The sequence below is a fragment of the Tursiops truncatus genome, chromosome 3, assembly GCF_011762595.2.
Source record: "Tursiops truncatus isolate mTurTru1 chromosome 3, mTurTru1.mat.Y, whole genome shotgun sequence".
Classification (NCBI taxonomy): Eukaryota; Metazoa; Chordata; class Mammalia; order Artiodactyla; family Delphinidae; genus Tursiops; species Tursiops truncatus.
In genome coordinates this window covers 112,903,121-112,929,346 of record NC_047036.1, presented here as the reverse complement: position 1 = coordinate 112,929,346, position 26,226 = coordinate 112,903,121, and the positions used below count along the sequence as shown (strand labels likewise).

At 53.6% G+C, this 26,226-nt stretch overlaps 1 protein-coding gene across 1 annotated transcript in view; it reads right to left on the bottom strand.

The window, feature by feature from the left end:
* Positions 1 to 958: 958 nt before the first annotated feature.
* The window catches only part of TGFBI (transforming growth factor beta induced), a 32,488-nt gene continuing 7,220 nt past the window's right edge, over positions 959 to 26,226 (bottom strand). The window contains exons 3-17 of the mRNA XM_033853199.2: positions 18,824 to 18,888; positions 17,432 to 17,592; positions 16,952 to 17,116; positions 16,559 to 16,705; positions 14,380 to 14,521; positions 11,598 to 11,810; positions 10,626 to 10,763; positions 9,916 to 10,061; positions 9,188 to 9,324; positions 8,215 to 8,345; positions 5,712 to 5,836; positions 4,164 to 4,266; positions 3,500 to 3,579; positions 2,086 to 2,110; positions 959 to 1,611 (exon numbers count right to left, since the gene is read on the bottom strand). Of these exons, the coding sequence (XP_033709090.1) occupies positions 1,571 to 1,611; positions 2,086 to 2,110; positions 3,500 to 3,579; positions 4,164 to 4,266; positions 5,712 to 5,836; positions 8,215 to 8,345; positions 9,188 to 9,324; positions 9,916 to 10,061; positions 10,626 to 10,763; positions 11,598 to 11,810; positions 14,380 to 14,521; positions 16,559 to 16,705; positions 16,952 to 17,116; positions 17,432 to 17,592; positions 18,824 to 18,888 (1,819 nt within the window). The 3' untranslated portion in view covers positions 959 to 1,570. The remainder of the gene's footprint in view (positions 1,612 to 2,085; positions 2,111 to 3,499; positions 3,580 to 4,163; positions 4,267 to 5,711; positions 5,837 to 8,214; positions 8,346 to 9,187; positions 9,325 to 9,915; positions 10,062 to 10,625; positions 10,764 to 11,597; positions 11,811 to 14,379; positions 14,522 to 16,558; positions 16,706 to 16,951; positions 17,117 to 17,431; positions 17,593 to 18,823; positions 18,889 to 26,226) is intronic.

Genomic DNA, 26,226 nt, shown 5'->3' with positions numbered 1-26,226 from the left:
GGCATCCTGTAGAGTCCAGGTGTGTACAATACTGGGTGCTCAAAGAGCAGCACCTCTAGGGGGAGCAGATCCCAGGCAGCCCAAGCCTGTGCGAGCCCCTGGGGGCGGGGAGCCAGGCAGAGTGGCGGGAAAGTGGCGGGAGCGTGCAGAAGGCTAAACCTCACCTCTTGGGACGTCTCCCGAGCCCCCCGCAGCCTGACCTCCACCCCTCCAGGTCAGCTCCCTCAACTCCTCTTACCTCCTCCCACATCCAGGAGCTCCTGGGTGTCCCTTCCTCCGGCCCCCACGTGCTCAGATTCCTTCCTGTCACAGAACCACGGTGCTGTCCTTCCGAGTCCACGTGGCTGGGCAGGCAGCACTGCCATTAGCTGACGAATGAGTCTCTTCCCCATGAGAACAGGGCCATGTCTGCTCCCCAAGGCCTAACACTCACATCTGAGGAATGGATGGATGAACGATTGTATTGGATGCCGTGTTAACGGCTGTCTTTCCCCAGACCGGAAGCCACACCAGGGAGGGGCTGTCTGCCGCGCCACTGCTCTATTCCCGGCAGCACCATCTTTGGGTATTTGGTCCCCTAAGTGAAATGAGTTCTCAGTCAGCCTTGGCAGTGATGTGGGGCAAGGCGGGGCGTCCCAGTCTCCAGGAAAGGGGGCTGCCTGTGGGAAAGACACTAAAAAAAGGCTCTCAGCTACACTGATCCTGAGCAGCTCCAGACAGCGTGATAAGAATAAGGATACTTAATGCTGTGCCGAGTGCTTTACAAGAATCATGTCCCTTCATCCTCGCGACGGACCTATGAAGCTGAAGCTATGGTCGTCCCTAGACCATCCCTCAGGGCTTCCCGCCTAGCTGCTCCTGGTGGAATTTCCGTGGAAGGCACATCACAGCCCCAAGAAACAGAAACCCAACCCTGTGAAATACCGAAGCCAGCACACAGTTCCCATCCACAGCGGCATACGTTTCTTTGGTTTTATTATTACAGACACACCATGTCTCTACAACAACCGGGGGAAGCCTGAGCTCTGGGTACTCTACCTACCCTCTCTTTTCTACCTGGACAGGTCACACAGAAGGGTCCAAGCCACATGTGGGTGCAAGAAATGTTTGACAGAGCAGTTCAACTCATAGCTTATAAGGATGCCATTTCTACTTCTCCAACTGTGAAAGAGCTCTACAGAAACAGTGCCACGACACCCCCATGATGCTGGATTGCTTGATTCATGTTTTGTGAGCTTCAGAAACTTTGGCTCCCTTTTCCAGAGTAAGTAGCATAGGCAGGAAGTTCCATATTTGGGACAGGTCCTTCCTGGAACTGAATGTCAGGCAGTGACATCCAGGTCTCTGCATGCAATGGGGCTAACAGTGTCGTTTAGGGGGCAAAAATTAAAAGTCTCTCTCTCTCCCTCCTCCCCCCACCCTCCCAAGGCTCAGATCTCATTACGGTGTACATTATGGCCCAGGTACATTGAAGTGTGATATTTGGTTTCTAAGACATTCAGTCTCTTTGGCAAACTGAGAGAAACTGGTGGGGAGCTGCTGAAATGCATTCGTCCTGCGGTCCTTCGCACTAATGCTTCATCCTCTCTAATAACCGCTGGTAGACAGGGGCTGAAAGAGAGAGATGTGAAAGGTGAAAAAGGGGCAGGCTTCCCATGTCTGTCTAGGATACTGTCAGAATCATGAGCACGAGGGCCAAGCAGCCTTCTTCTGCCATCCTCTCCTGCACAGAGCAGGTACTTTCTGGCTTGTGAAACTTCGTATCTTACTCAGCGATGTTCTGAACCGGGATTTTCTACGTCTACCAGCTTGGGGCCACGACCTCATCATGGGCTCCTGCCAAGCCCCTGTGCAATATTCCCAGGTTCTCAAACCTAAAAACTCGTATCAACCCTAAAAAGGTTGGCACTCTTATTATCTCCATCTTAGGGAGAAGGAAACTAGGTGTTCTGTGTCTGACCCCAAAAGCCATGTTTTATTGCACCATGATGTTCTTAGCTATAGACAGCAGATGGCAGGTTTGGGCCTGCTTGGGGGTAAGACCCAAACAAGTCTACAAGGACTTCAAACCCAGACCACACTTACCTAGTTTCACAGAGCTCTGGGTAGCCTGAAAGAAAACACAAGGTGTCAAGTTGTCTAGTGGATGTAATACCTACACCTGCTCATGGCAGTGGCTTTGCCCATTGCCATCCTTGCTCAGAAAAAATGGTGGGGATGGGGGCTTCCCTGGTGGCGCAGTGGTTGAGAATCTGCCTGCTAATGCAGGGGACACGGGTTCGAGCCCTGGTCTGGGAGGATCCCACATGCCACGGAGCGACTAGGCCCGTGAGCCACAACTGCTGAGCCTGCGCGTCTGGAGCCTGTGCTCCGCAACAAGAGAGGCTGCGATAGTGAGAAGCCCGCGCACTGCAATGAAGAGTGGCCCCCGCTCGCCACAACTAGAGAAAGCCCTCGCACAGAAACGAAGACCCAACACAGCAAAAATAAATTAATTAATTAATAAACTCCTACCCCCAACATCTTCTTAAAAAAAAAAAAATGGTGGGAATGAGGAAGAGGAAGGGGAATGTGGAACTGCTGGGCCCCGGGGAGCCACTCAGTCAGTCGTGGCAGCCCCAAGTGATGATGCGCTAGCCCCAACCAAGGGACTCTGAGGCGGACATTCCTGGAATGCCCCGAAGTCAGGCTTCCCCCCAGACTATCCGCTGCAGCTTGCGGAGCTGGGACCGCACAGAGGGTGGCTCTCAGGAATAGGAACTCTGGGCCAAGAACCCTCCTCAAGGGGCGCGAAGGAGAGCCCTATGTCCAAAAGTAAAGGGACGTATTCCAGCTCCATACCTCTGGGTTAAAGACTACCTCCAGCAGGCTCTTCTGTGGGAATGCAAACCTTCTGTAACATGACCCGTATTCCCAAGGGGCTCCACCTGACCTGAAGGGAGCCTGAGTGGACCCCCGGGCCCTGGGCAAGCTGGGGAACGGGAGGAAAAGCACAGAAAGTCCGAGAGGTTCTGAGAGGGAGGTGGCGCTGAGGCAAGGAAGGGAGGTGCCCCACACAGACAGGGCCCTGGATCCGGCACCCACACCTCTGCCCAGCAGGGCCCCAGCACTGGCCATGGCGGGCTGCATCACAGAAAACAGAAGAGTAACTCGGAGCCCAGGCTCAGGGCAGGCCAGTCCGCTGTAAGGAAAATTCAAGATGGAGTGCCCTTCTCAGTCAGCTGGATTCCAGAGCTGTGTCCGTTCTCACCAGCTACGGCTTCCCCATGCACTGAGGCTCAGAGGCCTCACTTGGAAGGCCTCGGCTGTCGCCCACAAAGGAAGCCGGGGCTGCCTGGGTTCTTTTCTCCAAACTCCACACGGGCCAGGGCTAAGGATGCCCCATGGGAGTGGAGAGAAATTACGGGAGAGCCCTGGGAGGACAGCCAAGGAAGACAGGAGCCCAAGCACAGGACCCAAGGCTGTTCAGGGCAGGGGCCAGCGTAGGCAGGCATCTTACCCTGGAGAACGCAGATGCCTGTCTGAAGATTTCAAGCGCAGAGTCTGCGAGCTCGTCCCCCCGTTCCTGAGGTCTGTTGGCTGCAGATAAAAAGAAAGGCAGCTTCAACGAGAGAGAAATGATTAGCGTGTCATTCATAACCACCAGGACTGAGGGGGCACTGCTGGATTTTCTGGCTTACATTCTCAGACGAAGTCTTCCTTTATAACTTTCCATAACTCGTGGTGGAATCTGGCCCGTGGGGAGAGAGCTCAAAGAAAGGTGAATGCACAGGTTGAGGAGAGAGGCTAGGCTCCAGTGCAGCTTTGCTGGAGGTAAAGAGAGCTCACCCAGGGCGGGACGCTGCAGGAGGGGTGCTTTGACCCATGTTCACAGCGTTCACATGTAACAAACAACTGGGCTCTGTTCGAACAGGGCTAGGACAGCCGGGCAATTCAGCAAAGAGAAATCTGTCCTTGAGGTGCTGGGCGTAGTGCCTTTGAACCAAGAGTTCCTAAGTTACTTTTCAACCAGACCCAGCAATGCCGTCCACAGATGCTCAGTCCACACATCCCACATCATTCTCCTCTTTGCTTACAGCAGGGCTTCTATCGAGCACCAACGGCTGTGTGTCGAGAAGGGCCAGCAGCAGGATGAGCGGGGACGTGGTTCTTTAGGGCCTTACCCGGAGGCTGCAGGACACTGGAGATGGCGTGGACCACGCCATTGGTGGCCATGATGTCAACTTCAGTAACAGGCTCCTTATTGACATTCACCACGTTGTTTTTCTGGGAGAAAAAGAGACAGCAATTGTTGAACACCAAGCACGTTTCCCTTATCCATTTTTAACCCAGCAAATGTTTACTGAGCACTTCTGGATGCCAGACCCTGTGCTGAGTGCTGGGGACACTCTGGTGACTGGAATAGACCCTGTCAGCTACAGACCTTCGGTCTGGGAGGCTCAATTTCATCCTTGTGTGGACCCAGCGTGTTGCAATTTACAAAGTGCTCTTTTGTGTGATTCCCTTATCCTCACAGCAGCGCGTGGTGAGGCGGTCGATATTATGGCCTCCTTTAAGCTGAGCAGGTGGGACAGCTGGGAACAGAAGCCAGGCGTCCAGCTCTGGGTGAAGGGCTCTTTCCACTTTTCCTCCATGCCTGGCTTCAGAGTTTCTCACAGGGTAAATCTGTCTCAGGCTTTCCTGAACGACCCAAGGGGGAAGGGGGAACTGGAGCCTGAGACCGACAGGACCCTGACATCCCAGACTAGGAGCTGGGAGATTCTCAGGTGACCTGCAGAAGTCAAACAAGTCATGCCATCCCTGCCTGCCTTCCCGTGCTCCCGGGAGAAGCTGGTGAGCACAGGGATGGCTGGAGGCCAGGAGAGAGGCGCAGGGAGCAGAAGCTGAGCCAGCCACATGCTGCAAGGGTGGTCCCTCCACGGGGTGTCAGTGGCCTTGGCTGGTACAGCCAGGGAGGCCACAGGCAGCTTCGCAGAGCTGGGCTGCCTATCTGTTCCCTCTCTTCAAGGTAGGGACCCTCGGAGGGAGCTCCAAAGTGGAATGTGCAGAGTAAGGGAAGGTTCACAGAACAAGCGTCAGAAGAAAAAGCCTCCTGGGTTGATCTGGTTCATGGTACAGCTCAGTGAACCCCTGGACTTGGGGGGGACAGAGTGGGAAGGGGACTGGGAATTGATCTTTCAAGACTTGTAAGTAACTATCATTTCCTTAAGGAAAGGGAGATTTAATAGCTTCTCCCAGATGCCAATCAGATGCTTCATTCCCCTGAAGATCTGGAAGTTCTTATTCCGGTCTAACCACAATCTCCCTTGATTTCCCTGAAGACTCTTTTTCTTTTCCTTTCCTTTTTTTTTTTTTTGCGGTACGCGGGCCTCTCACTGTTGTGGCCTTTCCCTCTGTGCTCCGGACGCGCAGGCTCAGCGGCCATGGCTCACGGGCCTAACCGCTCTGCAGCATGTGGGATCCTACCGGACTGGGGCACGAACCCGTGTCCCCTGCATCGGCAGGCAGACTCTCAACCACTGCGCCACCAGGCAAGCCCCTTCTTTTTTCTTTTCTTTCCTTTTTTCTTCTCTTTTCTTTCAAAATACACTCAGAGATTCAAGATGCTTCTTAAACACAGAGTGTGTGTCTAACGCCATCCTAGGGATGAGATGTGCCCTAAATCCCAGCGGTAGGGCACGGCCAGCCTTTTAATTGTGCAACGTACTCACCGAGCTGACTTCCAACTTGTCGCCTTGGAGAGACTTCAGCCGCACCAGGGCCCCGATGCCTCCGCTAACCAGGATTTCATCGCCAACGTGGTATTTCAGGATGTTGGCAAGCTCCTTGGCGTTGCCTGCAGGTTTGTGGGAAAAGAAAGCAGAGTTAATCCTAAGGCTGGTAACGGGTGTGGTCAGAGAGGGCCCAAAGGAGAAGATGGAAGCAGTCACCCCCGAGGGGAAGACCCCCTGCCCAGGTAATAGGCACTTATTGAGCACCTACTGTGTGCTCAGCCCTCCGACCCACCATGTGCGTAACGGTCAGGGGAACAAGGCATATGACCATGGCCACGACTCTACCTGTGCACTGGATGGGCTGCTAGGTTAAGTACACGCTTCTGTGATGCTGAGAAGGATTTAATCTATACTCTTCTGTGAGTATGACTCATGTTTCCATGACTAAATATTTGCTTGGAAAGCCAGGGGCCTTTACAACACTGGCATCTGAGACATTTCATCATCAACGTGGCTCCCAATAGTTATAACACAGTAGTGAAATATTTACACATTCTGCCCACAAATGCATATTTTGAGATGGCTGTTTCCTGAAGGGAGAACTTAAAAGAGTCGACAGCTGCGGTCTGGAGGAGCTATGGAGCCGATGAGGTCAGGGCCGAAGGGGAGATCCCTCCACAGCGTCCCTCCTCGTCACGTCTCAGCATTCCTTCCGGCCCACATCAGCTCCTCCACCCACTGCGGAATGCAGCCAATTATTCATAAAGGTGCACAGGCAGTCCCCAAATTAAGAGTGGGAGGCAACCTTAAGGCTGCCAGCTGCCCTCTCCTCTGCATCGGGGCTGCCCCTGATACTCATGTTACCAGCCAAATCGCTGGGTATCCCCAGGGCTTATGGACGGCTATTTCCAGCAACTTGAAACTGAGAACAGAGGAAGCTTTAAAGTACTTTGGGGAGTTCACTTGGTTATGGACGAATCCACATGAGTGCCACGGGATGGAGCCACCAGGTACAAAGGGATTTCCAGACGTCCACAGCTTGGAGCTGGCAAGAGTTTCCCTTCCACCGAAATACGGCCTGGAGGTGCTGAGCCCAGCCAGCCCCCAGGAGGGGAGGGTCTCCTTCTTCTGAGCTCTCTAACATCTGGATCACCTCTAACACGGGGGATGGGCTCCGTGCCCCAGGCGTGCTGGGGTCTAATCCTGCCCGCAGGCCTGAGGGAGGGCGTGTAGGGGGAGCTTTGCCCAAGCCCTCCCTCAGCTCCCGCACAGATGAAAATGAAAGGCAAGCCAAGCAGGCTTGGGACACCTAGGGAATATTCCGTTCCTCCTGAACAGAGAGAGAATGGCAAGTTTATGTCCAGGATGAATGTCGCCCCTCTCCTCAGGAACATACGTCAGCACCACAGACACAGGCATTCACTTAGCAATAAGGAAAATTAAACAGGACACAAATTCAGTTCACAGCTCCCCGAGCTTTTTGTTCTGCACTCCAGAGCGGGAAGGGAGGTGCAGACGATTCGGGTCCCAAGGCTCAGCCAGGATCCTTCCTCCTCCTCCTCAGACTCACCCTTCCGCACTGGGTGGATGCGACGTTCACAGGCACGCGTCAGAGTAAGCACCGCAGGCCCATCCTACCTCCGCACCATCATAGCCATTATCCCATTATCGATGGGGGACGTGTGCCCAGCATTGTGGGCAATGCTCATTTAATCCTTATTAACACTCTGAGCAAGGTACTCTTACCACCTCCAGTTTACTACTGGGAAAACCGAGGCCCAGAGAGGTTAAGCAACCTGCAAGAGGTCAGCTGGTAAACGCCAGAGCCAGCGTTTGGTCTGCTTTCAGGTAATCTGGGAGCCCGAGCTCTTCACCACTAGATTGTCTCTCAAACATACTCAACATAATTGCTCAGGGCCTTGAGGAGCTTCTCGGTAAAGCTTTCATCCTGAGGTACATGTGATGCAGGTAAATGGCTTCACGAGCAGGTTCTCACAGGTCCGCAGGGGAAGCCATGCCTTGTTGATTGGGCTGGTTGTCATCTACCCTCAATTCCCTTCTACTCTCCTCTGGCTTGTTCACTGCCCGGGGAAGCCGACCACCGTCAAGTGCATCATCCAGGCTCCCTCACCCTCCTGCGGTCAGCCGCCAGGCGGCCGCTGAAGGAGGCCAAGGCACCCAGTGGCCTCCCTGTCATGGTTCTGACAGCAGCTGCTTGCGGCTCTAGCCACTGTGCTATGCCCCTCCTCCTAGGGTCTCCCTGGACCGGCCCTCCCCCCACCATCCCCTGCCCCCAGCACCCCCAGGCCTGGAGCGGTAAACACCGGGTACCATCACCCTTTGCTGGTTCCTTTGACCCTGCCCACACCTCTGCAAATAGTCTTGTCATTAAATTCCTTACAGTCAAACCCTTCCTAATGTGCCAACTGTTTCCTGCTGAAACCCTGACCGATACAGTTACTTTAGAGAAGTTGAAAAATGTACTTAGGTTGCTCTTTACCCAAGAGTTTGTTCAGTTCTCCCGGCGGCAAGGCTCGGAAGGCTTCATTGGTGGGGGCGAAGACCGTGTAGGCCCCTTCCCGGTTGAGGGTCTCGGTCAGCCCTGCAGACTGGATGGCGGCTACCAGCATGCTGCGGACACATACACGGAAAAGGTCACCTCCCTCCGTGTGTGTGAGGGGGGGTTGTCATTTGCCCAAACACCGCACCGCTGTGGGGAGGTGGAGCCCAGAGCACTGGCATTCGCACCCCTTGCTGGTTTTCGTACAGACAGGAAACAATTCCGGTCTGCGTCTTCTCTCCGTAGATGCTAAGCTCAGTTAAAAGCCAGAAGTCAGTGGCCAGAGGCGGAAGGAGGTAGGGAGAGGTCAGTGCCATGGCTGACCCAGAGACTGACTGAGCCCCAGGGCCCGAGGGATGTGATTCCGGGGAGTGGGGGTGGGGAAGAGGGTGGGTGGTCTCCTAGGCTCTTGTGCAGATGGCTGAATCCAGTGACAGGAAATGCTCGATGTCACAGCACCCAGGGGTGAATGAGCAAACCAGAAATGGAGAGAGCGAGGCGAGAAAACAAAGGGACACCAGGAGCCTGAGAAGGAAGGAAACTTCAGGGGCAGTAAGCAGACACGACACAGAGGGAGACTCACCGCGCGCGCAAAGCCAGGTGTGCTCAGCTTCCCTGGGACTTTAAAAGGAGAGCAGGACGTTTCCCTTGCCCTTCAGGAATACAGGGGCAGCCCCCTCCCTGTTCCCACGGGTGTGAGGATTACACTCCCAGAAGCGACCCTTCTTCTCAACCTAAGTTTCCAAGGGGACCCTCGTCCTTTCCGAATCCCCGTCTCGGGAGATCACACGGGCGCACGGCCGGTGTTCACTGGAGCCCCGAGGAAGTGGGGAGCTCGACAGACAGCTGAGGCCACCGTCCTGCCCCAGCACGGCCACTTGCAGAAGCACCGCCCTGGGATGGGGCCGGTTACCTGAAGCGACTGTCTCCCTTCAGCACGTCCATGACGGTGCCCACTGGGGGGGTCAGCACCCGGTCCATGGTGAACAGGGTCCCGTACCTGCCCCTCTTGTCGTGGGCGGCGATGCAGCTGTTCTCAATGCACAGGCTCTGTACAAAAAGAGGGGCAGAGAGAGGCCAGGTTACCCCCAACCCAAAGCAGGGGCCTCCCGATTTGTTCAGGGCACGTCCTGACGGCTTCTTCCGCAGAGATCAGTGAATATATACGGGGCTGCAGCGTCAAGACTAGGATAAAAGCATGTGTTTCCTCCAGGAAAGAAGAAAATAAAACTGGCGTTCCTTAAAGAAAGAAGAGCTATAGAGGCCCCGATAAATGTACCGAGAGGGCCCATCATGGGATTATTACGTGACACGAGAGGGCCGTTGACAACGATCAAACAAAGAGATCGAGTCTCTTCCTTTATTTATTTAACAAATGACAACCGTCTTTAGCCAAATGGTGCTGGCTGGTCCCGAGCGAGGGCTATGTTGTGTTGTACTTCCTATTTGATATTCCAGGGTAACTATTGGGTTTGAAGAGAGAGAAGAAACAGGAGAAGAGGGAAGAGAAGCTTCTGGACCAAGGAGGGCTGAGTGTAGCTCCTGCTTATTGAACACTTTTTTTTTTTTTTAACACGAATATAGCTTGCATTTCTTGGAGCTGAGACAAAGAAAGAGCACGATTTAGGACCCAGAACTTACATTACGGTAAACAAAGACTCTCAGTTTTTTGCCGCCCAGAGTTTCTAGGATCTGTCCGTGGTACAGATACTTGGAGGCCAGCTGATCTTTAATCATGTGGTTCAGAAGCAAATTCTTCAATCGGGCATCAATTGGAGGGGTTCCATCTGCAAGAGAAGGTGTGGTCAGGTCCAGACAATGCAGCAGAAAGCCCGTCCCTCCTTCCATTTGGAAACAGAAATTGAGAAATCAAGCAAGGCTGCCAATATTCCTTAACATCTGGCATCTTCTGAGAACTAAAAAAAAAAATGTCTAGATAATCAAGGGTGTTTGGAATTTTGCCCTAAGAGGGAGGGGTAGGCACGGACACAACTTGGCCCTTCTCTGCCTTCCCCATGGCCATGGCTCAGCTGTAACCTCACTCTGACGTCCTGCCTATCACGTTGGCAACTGACCCCGCAAATAAAAAGACAAGGGAGTGCTTTGCTCTCCCAACAGATGCACACTCTTGAATTCTGAGGACAAGACTGCCACGTGCATCCTCTGCTCTACCAAATGAAATCGCAGAGCCTCTTCACTTTCTGGTGAAGTCACATCTGCTTCTGGCTGAGCTGGGTGGAAGCACGAATGGTCCACGGGGAGCTGTAAATTGGGGAGGGTGCCGTGGAGGTGACAGCGGTGGGGCAGCTGTCCCCAGAGACAAACGCACAGGGATGCCTTCCCCACGATACCTTTGAAGACAGAATTCATGGGGGCCAGGAGAGTCAATCGCTCAGTTCCAGAGAGATGAGTGCCAAGGCCAGCTTGTCTGAAAAGGTCAACGGCTGTGGAAACATCAGACTCCGCAGCCAACTCAAATAGCGTCTTGGCTATAAGGAAGGAGAACGTGGGTTCAAAAGTTAGAAGTACTGTTTTCATTTATCATTCGTCCATCCCAGAGCATGACATACATCAGCAGGAATGTCATCTCTTGAGTCAACAACCCCTCTAAACACTGCTGGGGCACAGCGGGTTTGTGTCATCAGGGGAATGGTCATCCAGAATACCTCACCGGTTGGGGAAGTGAGGTGAGGCTCAGTTGGGCAGAGGGCCTCTGTCCCAGCCCTTGGTCAGGGTCCTGTCCAATGCTGGGGAGGAAGAAAGCATTTGTCTGTGTCATGGCTTCTGAAGAGCTGACAATGCCAGTGACCACACCCACAGAAAGTGTTCTTCTGGGTTTGTTTTTTCCTGTGAAATTCCCTCACTCGTTAGCAGTAGAACTGCCTGGAAATCCAGGATGGGGCAAGGATGCTGAAGGGGACCCAAGCCAAAGTCCATTCAGTCCTTTTTCCCTGGGTCAGTGCCCCTGGGATCCTTGCGCATGACTGAGAAGGCAAATGCTCTGAAGTCAGTAGATGCCCTCTGTGCCCAACCAGCGCGGGCAGATCTTCCGAAAGGCTTCCGTGATTGAGTCGCTCCCTCCCCAGACACCTCCAATGGCTCTCCCCTGCCCACAAGGTAACGCCTGGACTCCCAAGCCTGCAGCTCTCCAAAATCTGACTGCAACCTGCCAGGTGCCCAGGCTGTCCCTCCTGGAAGGCTGTGAGCTGGGTGCAGACAGGGAAGCGGCTCCCAAGATCCCCAAATTCCCCCAGCCGCGCCACCGTGGACGGCACAGGGGACAGGAGACCTGGCAGGCCCAAGGCCCCCGAGGCCTGGATCACCTGAGTCTGGAATGAGCAGCTCGTCGATGAAGTGGATCACACCGTTGGTGGCCACGACGTCTTTGTTGGAGATGATGGGCTTCCCGTCGATGGTGAGCATGTCCCCGCTGCAGCCCACCTCCAGCGTGGTGCCCCCCAGGGTCTCCAAGGACAGCCCCGCCACGATGGCTTCGGCACACATGGCCGACTTCAGGATGTGGTTGTTTAGCAGGTCTGGGGGCCGAACGGGACACAGGTCAAGTCAGTGCCAGCCGGGCTGACCTGAGGCGCCAGTTCGCCGCCTGCCCTGGCTAGGATTCCATTCTCTCCGAGGCCAATAAGCAGACGAGCCTGGGGTACCACGTGGCCTGGATCCTCCTCTTTCTCTCCTCCTCCTAGCCTCTAAAACTAGTTGGGCTCCGTGCAGTCTACCTGAGTTTGAATCCCAGCTCGGCCACTTGGCAGCTGGGGGACCCTGGGCGAGTCACTGAGCCTCTTTGAGTCTCAACTTCCTCATCAGTCAAGTGGAGATAAGCACAGCATTCATCTCCTAGGGCTGATGTAAGGAGGACATGAAACTCTGAATGTGCGCACCCAGCACAGCGGCTGACAACAGAGTAAACGCCCAGCAAATGCTCGTGATTAGCTTCTCAGTACCTGAACTTCAGGGTGAATTCTCTTATTTGTATCTGAACTTCCCAGATAGGGGGAAAACTCAAATGAGTTTACCTTGGGATTTTTTTTTTTTTATCTACGACCTTTATGAAAATGTAAAGTGTGGTAAAAAAGATGAAAACTGTAGCAAATGAAAGTTCTGAATTATTTATACATTTTATTTGTTTTTGTTCATTTTACCCCAAGGGTCTACTTAGTTGTCAGAGCCTGTTAGAGGTTGGGGATGGTGATCAGTAAGACATGGTCTCTGCAGCCCCATTCACCCCACCCGTAAATCATAAATAGAATCGTTTAATTACTTGCCCAAGTGCTGCTTTAGGGACAGGGCAGGGGCTGGGGGTGCTGAGGCTGCAGGAGCAGTGGAGGGGACGTGCCCCAGCCCCAGCCAGGCAGAGCCGTTCCGGGACTGTCGCTCACCAGGGTCCCTGGGGCCCTTTGTCTTGCGTGCTCACCACGGAGGCGAGTTCCAATGTGTCCTGAGTGTGGGAACCAAAACCGCACTGTCACAGGCAGGAGGAAGCTCTGAGGCCCTGCAGAAGTGCTGAGGGCCTTGAAGGCCAGTGCTGACCCGATTCAGCCGGTGGGGAAGACAAAGGACGGCAAGACCGCGGTGGGAATGAGGCCTTGGGGATTTAGTTTCTCAGGGAAGGAAGCTGAAGGCCGGGGGTGGGGAGGTGGGTGACCTGCCAGGGCCCCTCGGAGGGTGAGCCAGGCCAGGGCTGGAAGCCAGTCTGCGAACGGGCACTTCTCGTCCATCTGCTGACCCGCTAGCAACCAGGAGGCTGTCAGGTGGACCGTGGCCGCCCGCCCTCCGGCCTGCAGTGGCAGCCCCACACACAGCTCCCTCGCTTTGAGAAAACAGCTTAAAGTGGGAAAAGGCAGATGTGCAAAAGGGATACACTTGGGGTGTTTTTTTCACTTTATAATAAGGTGTTCTGATAGCTACAAAGATAAAAATGTGCTCCGTACAAAACATGTTTTAGGGGGAAAACGGTTCTAACTAAACAGCTAAAATGCTGAGAGGCACCCAAGTCTCATCTCCTCGGAAGCCTTCAGGACCCTCAGGCTGCGGGTGCCCACCTCTGCTCTCATCCCCGTGACCTTGGGAGTATCTCTGAGTACTACGCTCAGCACATCAGATCCCCAGTGACCCGTTTTTAAGCCTGTTACACCAACTAGGTTTAAACTTCCTTGACTGTACCATGCTCACTTTTGCGGCCTGGGTTCCTGGTACCACCATATCTGGACATAAGAGATCCCCATCTGTGCTTTCAGAAATGTGCCCTTTCCCAGCCCTGCATAGCTGGAAGGAGAACGTTTTACATTTATGGGGTGTCTGAAATGCATTAGGCATGTCGAAGGTGGGTTTAAATAGATTCAAAAGAAATGAAGTCATCCCTGGATTATATTTGGGAGGAGGAAGTGTGATTGGAAGGTTGGAGTGCACAGGGGACCTGGGGCCTACTCCCCTTTGAAGGGGACCCAGGGACCCGCAAGCAGCATCTCAGTGGTCCTGGAGTTGGGGAGCCGGGGTGGCAGGGCCTGGCCTCCCCTCCTAATCTCCCTCACATGCCCTCACATGGTCCTTCCCTCTCCTCCAGCAATAATCGATACTCCTCCTAACTTATCAGCTCACTGAGAAGGTTAGGAAGGACTCAGCAATGAAGAGTCAAGAGTTGACTGTTTCGGGTCTTTCATTGTAATTTTGGATTATCCCTGAGGCCCCCGGCCAGACACAGGAAGAGTTCAAGGGTCAACATGATGATTCCATTTCGAGGATGCCAGCACCTGCCACCCCCTCCCCACACCTCCAAGCTACTGCCCACTCTGGCAGCCTCACTCTAGCTTTGATCATTTGGGCCTTGAACTCTTCCAGACTCTGGCCACAGCTTGCTTTGGACCTCCAGCTCCACCTCCCTCCTCAGCCCAGCTGTGTCCCTGGAAAAAGGCTGCTGGATTCCTCACCCGCCCCTCTGACCAGCGCTCTGCTGTGGCCTCTGCAGAGATACAGCCAGTTGGGCGCAATGGGACAGGACGGCAGGCAGCGTGTCTATCTTGGACAAGAGCAGGCCTTGGCCTTAGTCTGGCCACTCCAATGAGGCGGCAGCAGAAGCCCAGGGGTGCTCACCTCTCAGGGCCTCTGGGTCCCCCAGGATCCGGTTCAAGGTCTCAGCGGGGATTTTCTCGAAGGCCTCGTTGGTCGGGGCCAAGAGTGTGTACTGGCCGTCACCTTCGAGCAGGGTGTTGAGCCCCGATGCAGCCACGGCAGCCTGTGGGGAGGGGAGAAGACGCAGCGTTCCCTGAAGGCTCTGGGCACACATGGTCTCACCAGTGCTCCTCTGGAGGGATCCAGACTTCTGTAGAAGCCCTGGATGAAAAGATAGGCTGAACCGAGGCTGACATCTTCCCACGGCCTCCAGGAGCCTTGCCAGCCTGAGCTCCGCCCACTCTGACCACCTCTTAGCTGCTGCCCTGCCTTTCTCCTTTCCACCCCGGGGCTGTTGTCCTGCTGTTCCCTCTGCCCTTTCCCCCTTCTTTGCTTCTCTGACTCCTATTCGTTCCTTGGGCCTTGACGAAAATGTCGTTTCTCTAGGTAGTCAACTTGGCGTTGCCCAGCCCCTGCCCCCGCCCCTAGATGAAAATGAGTCTATTAGACACACTTGCACAGCTTGCTGTCCTTCTCACATCGTGCGATTCAATCGTTACTGGCGATAATTATTTGTGTGGGCTCCGTGAGCATAAGGATGACATAACCCCTTCTCTACAGAGCAGGAAAATGATCTTCTAAAAGCGTCCGGCTGCTCCCAGGATGAGACACACTCCTCGCAGGGTCTGCAAGGCCCCGTAGGATCGGGCCTCACCAGCCTGGCCACTCCCGCCTCACCTGTTGGCTGCCTAGTACTCTTCCCTCAGCCCTTCAGGCCTCCTCCCTGCTCATCCTGCTTCGGAGCCTTACTCGCGATCTCCCTTCTGCCAGCTCAGCTCTTGCCCCTGTGTCTTGTATAACTGGCCATTTCCAATATTCAGGCCTCAGCTGAAAGGTCACCTCTTCCAGACAGACCCTTCCTGGACCAGCCGGTCCCCACGGGCCTCCTCTGCTCACCACTTACTGCCTGACTTCACAGCACTTAGCATGACCTGTGACTGCCTTGTCTGTTTCTTGTCTGTGTCCCCCAGAAGAATACCAGTGCCAGTGGGGACAGAGCTTTGTCTTGTTCTCCTCCATCCCTCGGGCACACAGAGCACACCTGGGAAGCAGCAGGGGCTTAACGAGTATGTGTTAGCAGAAGGACAGATGGGCATTCGAAAGCGCCAAAGGGAAGAAAAAAGGAAGGGATATGTACCAAACCTGAACAGTAAGAGGACGTTACTCAGTGGGGACCAGCTGCTATTCATCAAAAGCTGTGCCGCCAACTCTGTGGGAACATTGTCCCCCTGCAGACCCCTGACCTTTGAGTGACCCGGAAGGAAAGCATGGGAAGAGCTTAGAGGGCAGGTTCCCTAGGGCCCTCCAGAGCCACTTCCTGAGGACACCTGAGTGCCAGCCCAGCCCGGGGATGTTTGTCTCTCTGTGTTGGCGATCTCCAGGGGAAGAAGCATCCCACGCCCACTTGGTATCCTTTGTGGTCAGGAAGTTCTCCTTGAATCGGGGCAAAAACCCTGACGGAGCAGCCTGTGCTAACTTCCTCTGAGCGGCCGGTGCCAAGAGGAAGGCCCATTTGCCACCCCAGTAGTGAGATAAATGCCTGCTGGGCAGGGGGGCAGGAACAGCGTTCTGGGGCCCCAGAGCAGGCAGAACTCAGGCCAGAAGTCTAATCCCAGACTCCATGCCTGTGTCTATACATGTGTCCTCTCTGATGATCAGGGCTCCAAGGAAACAGGGGTATGGCTACATCAGGGGTCCCACGGTGGGGTCGTGTGATCCAGAAGATCATGCAGGCTGAAAGGCCATTTATCTAGTCCCACACAAGAGAACCAGCAACGGGGAGGAAGGGCCCTCCCACCGCTGGAACCCACAGTGCATGCCCAGGCAGCCCACCTCTGAGCTTCCCAGGGGAGTCAAGGAAGGGAAAGTACATAGGAGACCAGCAGGGGGAAGTTCCCCGCAGGGAATTATGATGTCTCCTTGGGGTCAAGCTGACAGCCTGATTAGTGGATTCGCCATGTTCATGGGCATTTCAAGGAACTTGCTCCATGTCACCTAAGCGCCCACGAACATGGAGACATCCTCCACCCCTCCCGCAGAAGAAGGCCCTCTTGGGAGGTGGTGGGTCCCCAGCTGGGCCTCCCCCGGGGCAGTCCCTCACCCGAAGGGTCTCGAAGGTGTCCTCGATCTCGATGATCTGCTGGATGTTGTTGGAGATGGTGGAGATGACCTTATCGATGAGGTGCACCACACCGTTGGTCGCATGGTGGTCGGCTTTCAGCAGCCGAGCACAGTTGACAGTCACAATCTGCCCAGAGAAGGAGCAAGCGTGGGCAGTTAACACCTCGGAGGCACGGCCTCGAAGGCCCAGGCGGGGAGAACACAGGACAGAACGTGGCTTCCACGAGCGGCAGAGAAGCAGGTACAGGAGGCAGATGGCTAGGCACAGCTGACCTCACCCGCGGGACACCACCCGAGAAGCCAGCCCCACATGTGGACCGGGCGCGGGCTCGGGGGGGCACGGGGCAGAGCTGTGGAAAGCGGGATGCCCTACCCCGTTGGGATAGTGGTGGATTTGGATGTTGGAATTCTGGTACATGGAGGTGAGGGCCATGCCATGTTTCAGCTCGTCCGTCAGGACCCGTCTGTCCACCATGTGGTAGCGGAGGGCGTTGAGCAGCTCGATGTTAACGTTGCTCACCAGTGAGTCCAGTACTTCCTAGGAGGAGGGTCAGCACGGCAGTGAGGGGGCTGCAGGCCCCACGTTCAACAGAGGGGTCCCTGCCACCCTGGGAAAGGTTCCCCGGGGACCCCCATTCTGCCAAGGACCCCCACCCGTGAGCATCAACGTCTGTCTGGACACTTAAGTGGATGGGGCATTGGAAGCCACCCGGGGGGGCTTATTTTAGCTCAGGTGTCATGGCTTTATCTGAGGGCTTAAGGAAGACATTTCCTGAGACGGTGGGAAATCACTACGGAGTCTCAGTCACAGCGTCCCCAGTACGGGTCCCCGGGCAGAGGGAGGTCATCTCACAGCTGGCAAGGAAGCCCAGGCCTCGTTGCTGGGGGCGAAGATGGTGAAGCTGCCGGGCCCTTCCATCTCGGGCCTCAGCTTCTCCGTGCGGTCCGTGTACAGCTGAGAGGTGGTAGCACCAACGACTCCCAGGGTCTCGTACAAGTTGGAGAGCGGCAGGGCTGCAGGGGCGGAGCACAGAGCAGGGATGGCCTGTGGGATGCCCCTCCAACCAGACCACACCCTTGTCTGAGATGGGATGGTACACCCGCTGGAGAAGGCCAGAGAGCCTGCTGTCGGGGAGCCCAAAAGGCTGGTCACGTGCTTCTTAGAACAACTCCACGGGCCAAGTGCCTCCCTACTTGGACTCAACTGATTGGTCATTCTTAATCATTTTTAACTAAGGCAGAGCAAAGCTTTTGTTCATAGACATTTAGATAACACGGGTGGGAACATACGCCGGAAACAGATATCCCAGTTACAAGCTAGCCTTACGGATCTATCTAGCTGTTTTTGAAACTGGTTCCCTAATGGCCTCCACCAGAATGAAACAGATCTTGGAAGTACTTTAGGTATTTATAAGTAATAAAATGTTATTTCCTGAAAGTAGCCGGAAGCTCAGGAGGCCCTTCCCCTCACACAGGGAGCTTCGTGTTCCTTTTAAAGGGCCTGAAACTAAGGCCCAGAGGCTGGGTCCCACCTTCCAGGTCATCTCCTTCCCCATCCCACGTTTCCCACCTGTCCTGCCACTTAAGTCAGGAAGGCCGCGGCTCCAGCCCATGCCGAGCACACCCGCTTCGTGACCACGGCACCAACCCAATCACCCCCTTCCTTTTAAGTCTCAGTCTCACATTCTCAACTAACGAAATAGTGAAGATTTCAAAGTTAAAATAAAACAAAAAATCCTCCTCTGTACAGTCCCCAGGGGTGTGTGGGACTAAAGGAAAGGATCTAGGAAATTCACAGGTACCACGTTGTCTGTGGACCTGCACGGCCATCGTGGGACCCTACGAGCTCCATTGGGATGGCTTCCAACAGAGTGAGGTGGGGTGGCCTGGTGTTCCCAGCCCAGCCGGAGACCAGGCCCACGCCATCCACTCTCCAGCAGGGCTGATGAGAAACGCTGGATGTGTTTAGAATCACTCCCAGCCAGAGACAGCAAGGCCAGAAGCCTGTGCCTGGTGCAGAGGGCACAGGCAGGTCAGGATCGGAGTCTGCTCCCCCAGCGTGTTAAGCAGTCGGCTTGTACAGGAAGGAGCAGCGCAGGAAACCTGCTGTTTCCAGCTTCCATCCTCTGGCCCTGTCATGGAGCCCCATCCCTCGGACCCCCATTCCGACTCTGCTGCCCTTCACGTGGGTGCTCCTCTCTCCCTCCTTCCTTTCCATCCGTGCCAACAGGCAAGGCTTATTCACCTGCTGGACAGCCCTTCTCTCCCGGGACCTTCTCATATCCGGGACAGCACTCGTAGCTGATGACTCTGTAACGAGACACACAAGTGTGTTAGGCAGGACTTCCCTCCCCGTCCCGTGTCATCAGCCCTCGCTCCGGGAAGGGACAGGATGGGGCGCATAGCCTGCTCTCAGAGGAGACCACACGCTCGGTCATCTTTGTGCCTTTCGTTGGCAAGAAGCTTGTCATGCCTCTTCAGCTTTGTACAAGGTGCCCAGCAGGTGCCGCCACCTACAGCCATGCAACCGGGATACAGTCAGAGGATGGCGGCAGCATAGCCGCGGTGGCGTTAGAAAACATCCTCACCAATAGTGCATCTCCAACACAATGCATGGGGAACCCAGTGGGCAGCATTCCCGAGAGGCAGCAGGGAGGAGACGAAGGAGCCCTGGGCCTTTCTGGCTCTGAGTCTGCCACTAACTAAACCAGACCATGCCAGCCAGTCCCGTCTCCTCTCTGGGCCTCAGTTTCCTCATCTGTAAGATGTATGCATGTATCGTGCAATGGTCATTGGATTAAACAGCCCATGCTCTTCTGGTTCTCTGACGTACTAACCAAGAAGGGTAGTGTATTGTATATATGATCAAGTTTTTTCTCAATCTTCACGATCACACTTTAAAATAAAAACAGAGCCCTTCTTTTATCAAGACGCTTGTTCTTCTGTTTCTTTAAATTAAAAACAAAGTTTTTATCAATGAAAACATTATATAGTTTCAAAATCTACAAAGGATTCTATAGTAAAATGCTCCCCATCCACCCTCAGCCCTCAACCATCTCCTTGTCCTTCCAGGAGGTAACTGGTTACCAGTTTGTGAGATTCTTTGTATGTGGATGAACAAGTCTGGCCGTTTATGGTTTTAAACTTTGAAGTCATTTGGCAGAAGAACTTAAAGCCTCCTCTTCTAACTCAGACTGGTCCACTGTGGAACACTCACCACCTCCTGGAGGTCTGAAACGCAAAGCTTCAGCTAAAACATCCTGGTGAGATGTCTGAAATGCAAAGCTTCAGCTAAAACATCCCAGAAGACTGAGAATTTCCAAGAACGTCACAAGGAAGGAAGCGTTCTAGGGAAGACCTGCTTCAAATCAAACCCCCTGTCCCGTTGAATGCCACCCCTGCACCAGCGGCGTGAGCACAGCCCCTCCTCGGAAGCCCTGGAACCAGAAGCCAACAGCCCTGTCCTGCCCCTTCCTTTCTTTCACATGGATGTGCCCTTCAGGACAGGAGAGGACTCAGCCTTGAATTGCAGCCGCTTTACCACAGAACCGCTCACCGCGGCCACTCACAGGGTGTGTGATGACATCACCAGAAGAGAAGCAGGCAGATCAGACAGAAGTCTGGGCTTTGGAAGGGGGGAGGGTGCTCTCAGTGAGCCCAGGACATTCTGCTCTTACTAATTCCACTGGAGTTGTCTCAGGGAAGCCCGGGTGAGTCATGTGACGATGAAGCCTGGCTCATCTGTTATCCACGCTTCGTCTTCTGTTAACTCATCTTTCAGAGACAGATTCGTTAGGATTCTCAGGCTGCTAGGGAGCTGTGGGTGTCACTGTGCCAGAAATGAGCCCCCAGGACATTTCTGAGGAGTGACACCATGCACATTCTTCTCTGCCCTGCTCTCTCCATCCTCCTGATTTCCTCTTCCCCCTTCTCTCCCAGCCTTCCTCCCAGCCTTTTCCTTTTTAACCTTTCAGCCCTATTTAAAAGGGTTAAACAGGCTGGTGGTCTCAGGACTGATCTTGACTAACCCACGGTTTTCTCTTTGAAAACCAGTCATCTTCTGCAGCAAACGTGAGATCTGACTGACGCACAACCTTTCAAAGGCAACAGGATGTAACTAAACAGGAGACTAGGCTTGTCATCCATCAGTAACTAGCAGGGTGGCCTTGAAAGTCCACTTCTCTCTCTGGGTCTCAGCTTCCTGATCTTTTGTAAAATAAGGTGAAGTTAAAGTAGATGACCTCTAAGGTTACTTCCAATTTCACACTCAGAATTCCAGCCAATGGGATTATTTCTAGGGGGTAGAGAAGCACGTTTTCAAAGTAGGATAGTGTCTGCCGGCTTCTCGTAGCTAAACCTAGGGAGAGCCGCAAGCCTTGGGCCCACAGGCCCGGGAACACGCACGCGTGGAATCTCAGGCTTTCTCTGATAAATGCCAGGGCTCTATGGCTGGGGTTGAGGAAGTGGGATTTGGTCAAGCCCCCCAAAGCTTAGCTTCTTTCTAAAAGTGCCTGGTGACCTTCCCTGGAGTTGGAGAAGCACAGTTGGAGGGGGGATCTTCTCCTCAAAGCCTTCATCATCTCTGGGATCCCCCATGCACATGGTGCTGACACTCCATGCCTTGGAGCCCCCAGCCAAAGACTCTTCTGGCCAAAGACCTTCTTCCAGGGTGTCAGCGTCTGAGTTCCATCCTACAAAGCCACAAGAGAGCTCGATAGCTCGGGGGCCTCACCAGGATTTCCTTGAGGACAACAGAAAGTCAGCCCCCCAAGTGTGAACTTGCTGGTTCCTGTGGCCACGTGTGTGTGGAGGCGGGGAGAGATGGGGAGAGTGACAGGAGAAACGGAGGCTGCCGGGCAGGGGAGCAGGGACAGACGTAAGCAGGGACGTCTCCGCGTGCAGAAGGAAATGCAGAATGGAATCAGAGCTGAAAGGGCTCTGGGGGCAAAGGGGTTTCTTAGGATCACAGCTGGGGAGGGGCAGATCTAGGACTCTCCCCACATTTCAGCAAGTCCAGACCCTTTTCCGTTGCTCTTGACAGTGCACATGTTTGGGGGAAAGTGGACTGATTTGGAAAGTCTGACATCAAAAGGACACAGGTGGTCTCTCCGATGTGATCAGAGCTAACCCTTGTCAGCACTCACTGCCCCTTCTCTCCAGGTGGGCTTTCTGTACCCGTGTCCCACAGGGGCTGGACGTGGGGGACACACCACCCCCTGCAGGGGCTCAGCCCCCTAGCCAAAGGCTTTTTCCTGGTTAGCTTCTCCTAACCCTCTCGCCCTGCTGGCCTCTCCCTCCTCTTCCCTTGTGCTACCCATATTCTGGCATCCCCGGCACTCTCTAGGTGCATGGGGTGAGCCACGCCTCTCACCCTCAGCCTGGTAGCCTTATGGGTTGAAACGCTTCCACAGCTGGCTGTTACCCTGCTCAACTATCCCAACAACACCAGGTCTTTTCAGAACCAGCCTGCCTGGCCCTGGAGAAGCAGAGGGCAGCTGTAAATTGCAGACCAAGAAGACAGCCCACTGAGGTGATCCTGACCAAACCCTTCAGGACTCACACGCCCTTTTCTCAGCCCCGTGTGCCACCTTCCTTGGGCTCTGGCCCTGGGGAGAACACACATGCTGTGGGGAGACGGGCCCCTGGGGCAATCACAGAGTCATGGTTCTGATGGAGAGGTTCATCTCTCCAGGATGAACGCAGGAAAGGATGGACACAGGGAGGCCCCCATCTGTGCCTCCCTGGTTCCCTGGCTTCCCTGCACAGAGAGAACCAATCTGCTGGTCTCTGGATCGGATCTTATCAGCAAAAGCTGCTCTGATTAAAGGCTCCTGGCTTCTCCTTGGCCTGACACAGTCCAATAAGCAAAAACCTCAGAAAAAGTATATCCTCTAGGGTAATGAGACACTAATTTTCTCATTCCAACTTCCCAGGTCAGAAGAGCAATTTGAGGAAGAAAGTCAGAGAAGGTGCCTGACTTAGAAGGGCGTTTGAAAGAGGCAGGGGTGGGGTGCAAAAGGTAGTGTCAATCCAAGGCCTAAAGAATTGAAATAAAGTCTCAAAGCTCTCCTCCATTCCCCTCCAAAGTTTTACTCACGACTGGATAGAGAGAGAAGCATTGGTTTTTCTCTTCCCAAAATGATTTTTCAAGGAGGTAATATAATAAGTTAAAACAATCACTCTCTCCCAAGCATGCTTCACAATTTTGGCCGCTGTGACGGCTGTAAACACCTAGGGATTAACCTGACTCCGAAGTAGTGCGGTAAGGAACGGAGCCTGAGAGCCAGCTTCCTGTGACCGAAGGTAAACCATCCAGCGTGTCATGATTTCCAAGGGAATCACTGAACAAACACAGGCTGACGTGGTCTAGACAGGCGCCTGCCTGGATGGGTTCATTTTCCGCACTCAGCTGAGCTCTCTTAAGCCTCCCAGGAGAAAATGAAAATCTTGAGCCCCCTGGTAAAAAAAAAGGGCTTGTTTTAACCTACTGTCTACCACTAAAGACTCCACCACTATCCCATTCACCAGGGTCCAGCTTGGCGAGCGATGAGACGGAACCTTGGGAAAACACACTTACATTTTTTGGTGACGTCTGTTTGCACATGGTTTGTGAGGGTATTTGGGTGGGGAGGGCTCCTGGATGCTGGCTGTGTCTCCTCAGTTCCCATGCTCTCCATCTGACTAGGGAGGGAGTCCCCTTGCAACAGGGCTTCTCAATGACCACCAGGCTGCGGGTGAGCAACCAGGAAAAGGTTGGTGGCTCTGGGCCAAAGGGCCTCTGTTGATCCCGAGGAGGCCTTCTCCCTGGGGCTTAGAGTCACAGGTTTTAGGGCTGAAGAGAGAGATCTGGGGCAGTTGACCCAGGCGCTCCAGGGCTGCTCACGTGGGCTCCCCCCATGTCACCAAAACTAGCTGCTGGGCTTGGTTCTCCCCCGGGGGCAGCATGTAGAATGACTGGACCTCTCCCACTTACCAGCGGATGACTGAGCAGGTTGCTAAGGCTTTCTGAGCCTCAGTCTTCCCCTCTGTAAATGGGCGAACAATCACACTGATCTTAAGGGTTGATTGTGAGAACTGAACGAGCTAACCTATGAAAAGCACTTACCAGCTACTTGATATTAGTTACTAAGCACTCAGTTGTGGAGCTTCTTCCTAAAAAATTCCAGGTATAAACTTCAAATTGAAGTTAGGTCAATAACTTCATTGAAAGCCGTGCCTTGCAGGAGACCACTGATCAAATCCCATGTAATAAATGCCCCATAACACAGCTATGAAAGTTAACAGATAGGGTCCATTGTGGTTAGAACAAATCACAAATTTAGGGACTTAAAACCACAAAATTTATCTTACAATTCTGGATGTTAGAGTCAGAATTTGGCCTTACGAGGCTAAAACCAAAGGCTGTATTCCTTCCAGAGGTCCTAGGGGAGAACCTACTCCTTGTCTTCTCCAGTTCTAGAGGCTGCCTGCATTTCTTGGCTTGTGGTCACATCACTCCAACTTCAGTTTTCATTGTCATATCTCCTTCTCTGACTCTAACCCTCCTGCTTCCTCTTACAAGGACGCTTATGATTATATTAGACTCATCAGATAATTCAGGATAATCATCTCCCCCCCACCCCCTCCAAGATCCTTAACTTAACCATATCCGCAAAGTCTCTTTCCTTTGTAAGGTAACATATTCACAGGTTCAGGGGTGAGGATGTAGACAGCCTTAGGGGGTCATTATTCTGCCTACCATAGGGTCTTACCCCAAACGGTACATGGGTTCATGTAAATACTCAACAGAACAAGATTCCCTGTCAGCTAAGCTGACTCCTAGGAGTCTACAGAATGGGAGAGAACCTTCAGGAAGCACTGCACAACAGAGGTGTTTGGCATATGTCAAACCTGAGTTATTTCAGAGCAGGTTAGCCACGCGGTCCCAGGGGGCTGCACAGGGAATATGAAACAGGGAAGGAGGTGCTGGTGTGGGTCTGAGGATAGCTTGTCACCCCTAGATGGCTTCTCACCATCCTCTTCTTTTTCCTCTTGGGACCGAGGCTGTGGGATACAGGAGAGGGAGGAAAGGAAGGCTCTTCCTCAGCTTCACTGCAGATGTCCCTGGGTGCCCTGCCCGAATGAGATCTACAGGTAACAGCTCTGCCAAATGATGGAAAATCTCGACCATACACCAGCTGGCTTTGGTAGAAGTGAAATGTCTAAACTTGAAGGCAGTGCTGAAGAAGTATTAATATTTCAGCCCCTGGGCAAAGCAATGCTTGCTACTAGAGAAGGGGGAATGTCCTGCCAGCTCATCTTGGCTACTGTGCCTGTGAATTGCGTTGCTTGTGAAACAACGTTAAGCCTTTTGGAATGGGCAGCTGCCACCCCTACCTGCTAGCTCCTGCGCTGGCCCTCCCTGTGCCACACTGAGGATGCCTGAGCTCCTGCTGTGATTCATTACATCCCCATGATGTCAGCTCTGACTTGGCTGTTAAATGGACCTCCCTCTTGCCGGGGCTTCTACAAAGAAGGCCTGTCAGAGGCAGCCAGGCTTCCCGAGCACAATTTCCTGCACCACTGCTTCAGCTGCTGTATGTAAACATGTTATGGTTACTGATCATCACCGAGGACTGAAATGACCCTCTTTGCTTGATTAGCTGTTGGATCACACTGGTGCTCTTTAGGATCTGAAGTTAAATGAATTTCTAAGTAATAAAATTCACTCAAGTCCCTAAATAGGGGCCCACTGGTAACTACTTCCTATAATAAAATCCATGCATCAGGCTCGACAAAACAGCACCAAGACTCTTTTCGGTAATACAGAAAAGCTATCGTCTAAAGATGATGGATGCGGTGGGCTGATGGGAGTGCTGAGTGCTGAATGTGGCCATTCCCCTCCCTCCCTCTGTGGAGGTGGAGTCGGGGCCTCACTGCAGCAGACATTTGGCTCCAGGCTCCTGGGTCTCTGCATGACCTCACCCGGCAAAGCCTTCATCCCTTGGTCCTGTACTTAGTGCCAATTATCTGCTTTCAAGTTCAAATTCTCCTGTGGGTCCTGGGCCCCCTGGTGACCTTTGCTGCCATGCATCCCAGTGCACACCTCTGCTCCAGCCTCTTCCCTGGAGTCACGCTAGGAAGATCCCCACTGCCCAGGCTGACCACATGCTGAGAATGCCCTCTTTGCTCCAACCACAACCATGCTTGCGGTTTCCCAGTCTGGTCATCTCCCAACTAAATGCACCAAGGGACCCATTGTCACCAGGATGACATCAACTCCAGCCAGCACAACCCTCTCCTCTCCTGACCAGCTATGGCACTGAATTCCCGGTGCCCAGATGGCAGCCCCTTCATGGGTCTTAATCCTGGGCACAAGCAAACTACAAGGCTGCCCCTTCTCAGCTCTCTCGGGGACAGTGGAGATGAATCCAACCACTTCCCCTTTCCCTCCCTGAGTTCTCTGGATTTCTCCCCGGTCAGCTTCACCTTCCTGACGCTGCACGCAATGTTCCAGGAAGGGACCTTCTTATCCTGGATCGTGAAGTGTTTTTTTTAATCAACTCATGATTTTCTGTCCCCATTTCCTCTTTTATTATTATTATTATTATTATTATTATTTTTATTTTTTGCGGTACACGGGCCTCTCACTGCCGTGGCCTCTCCCGT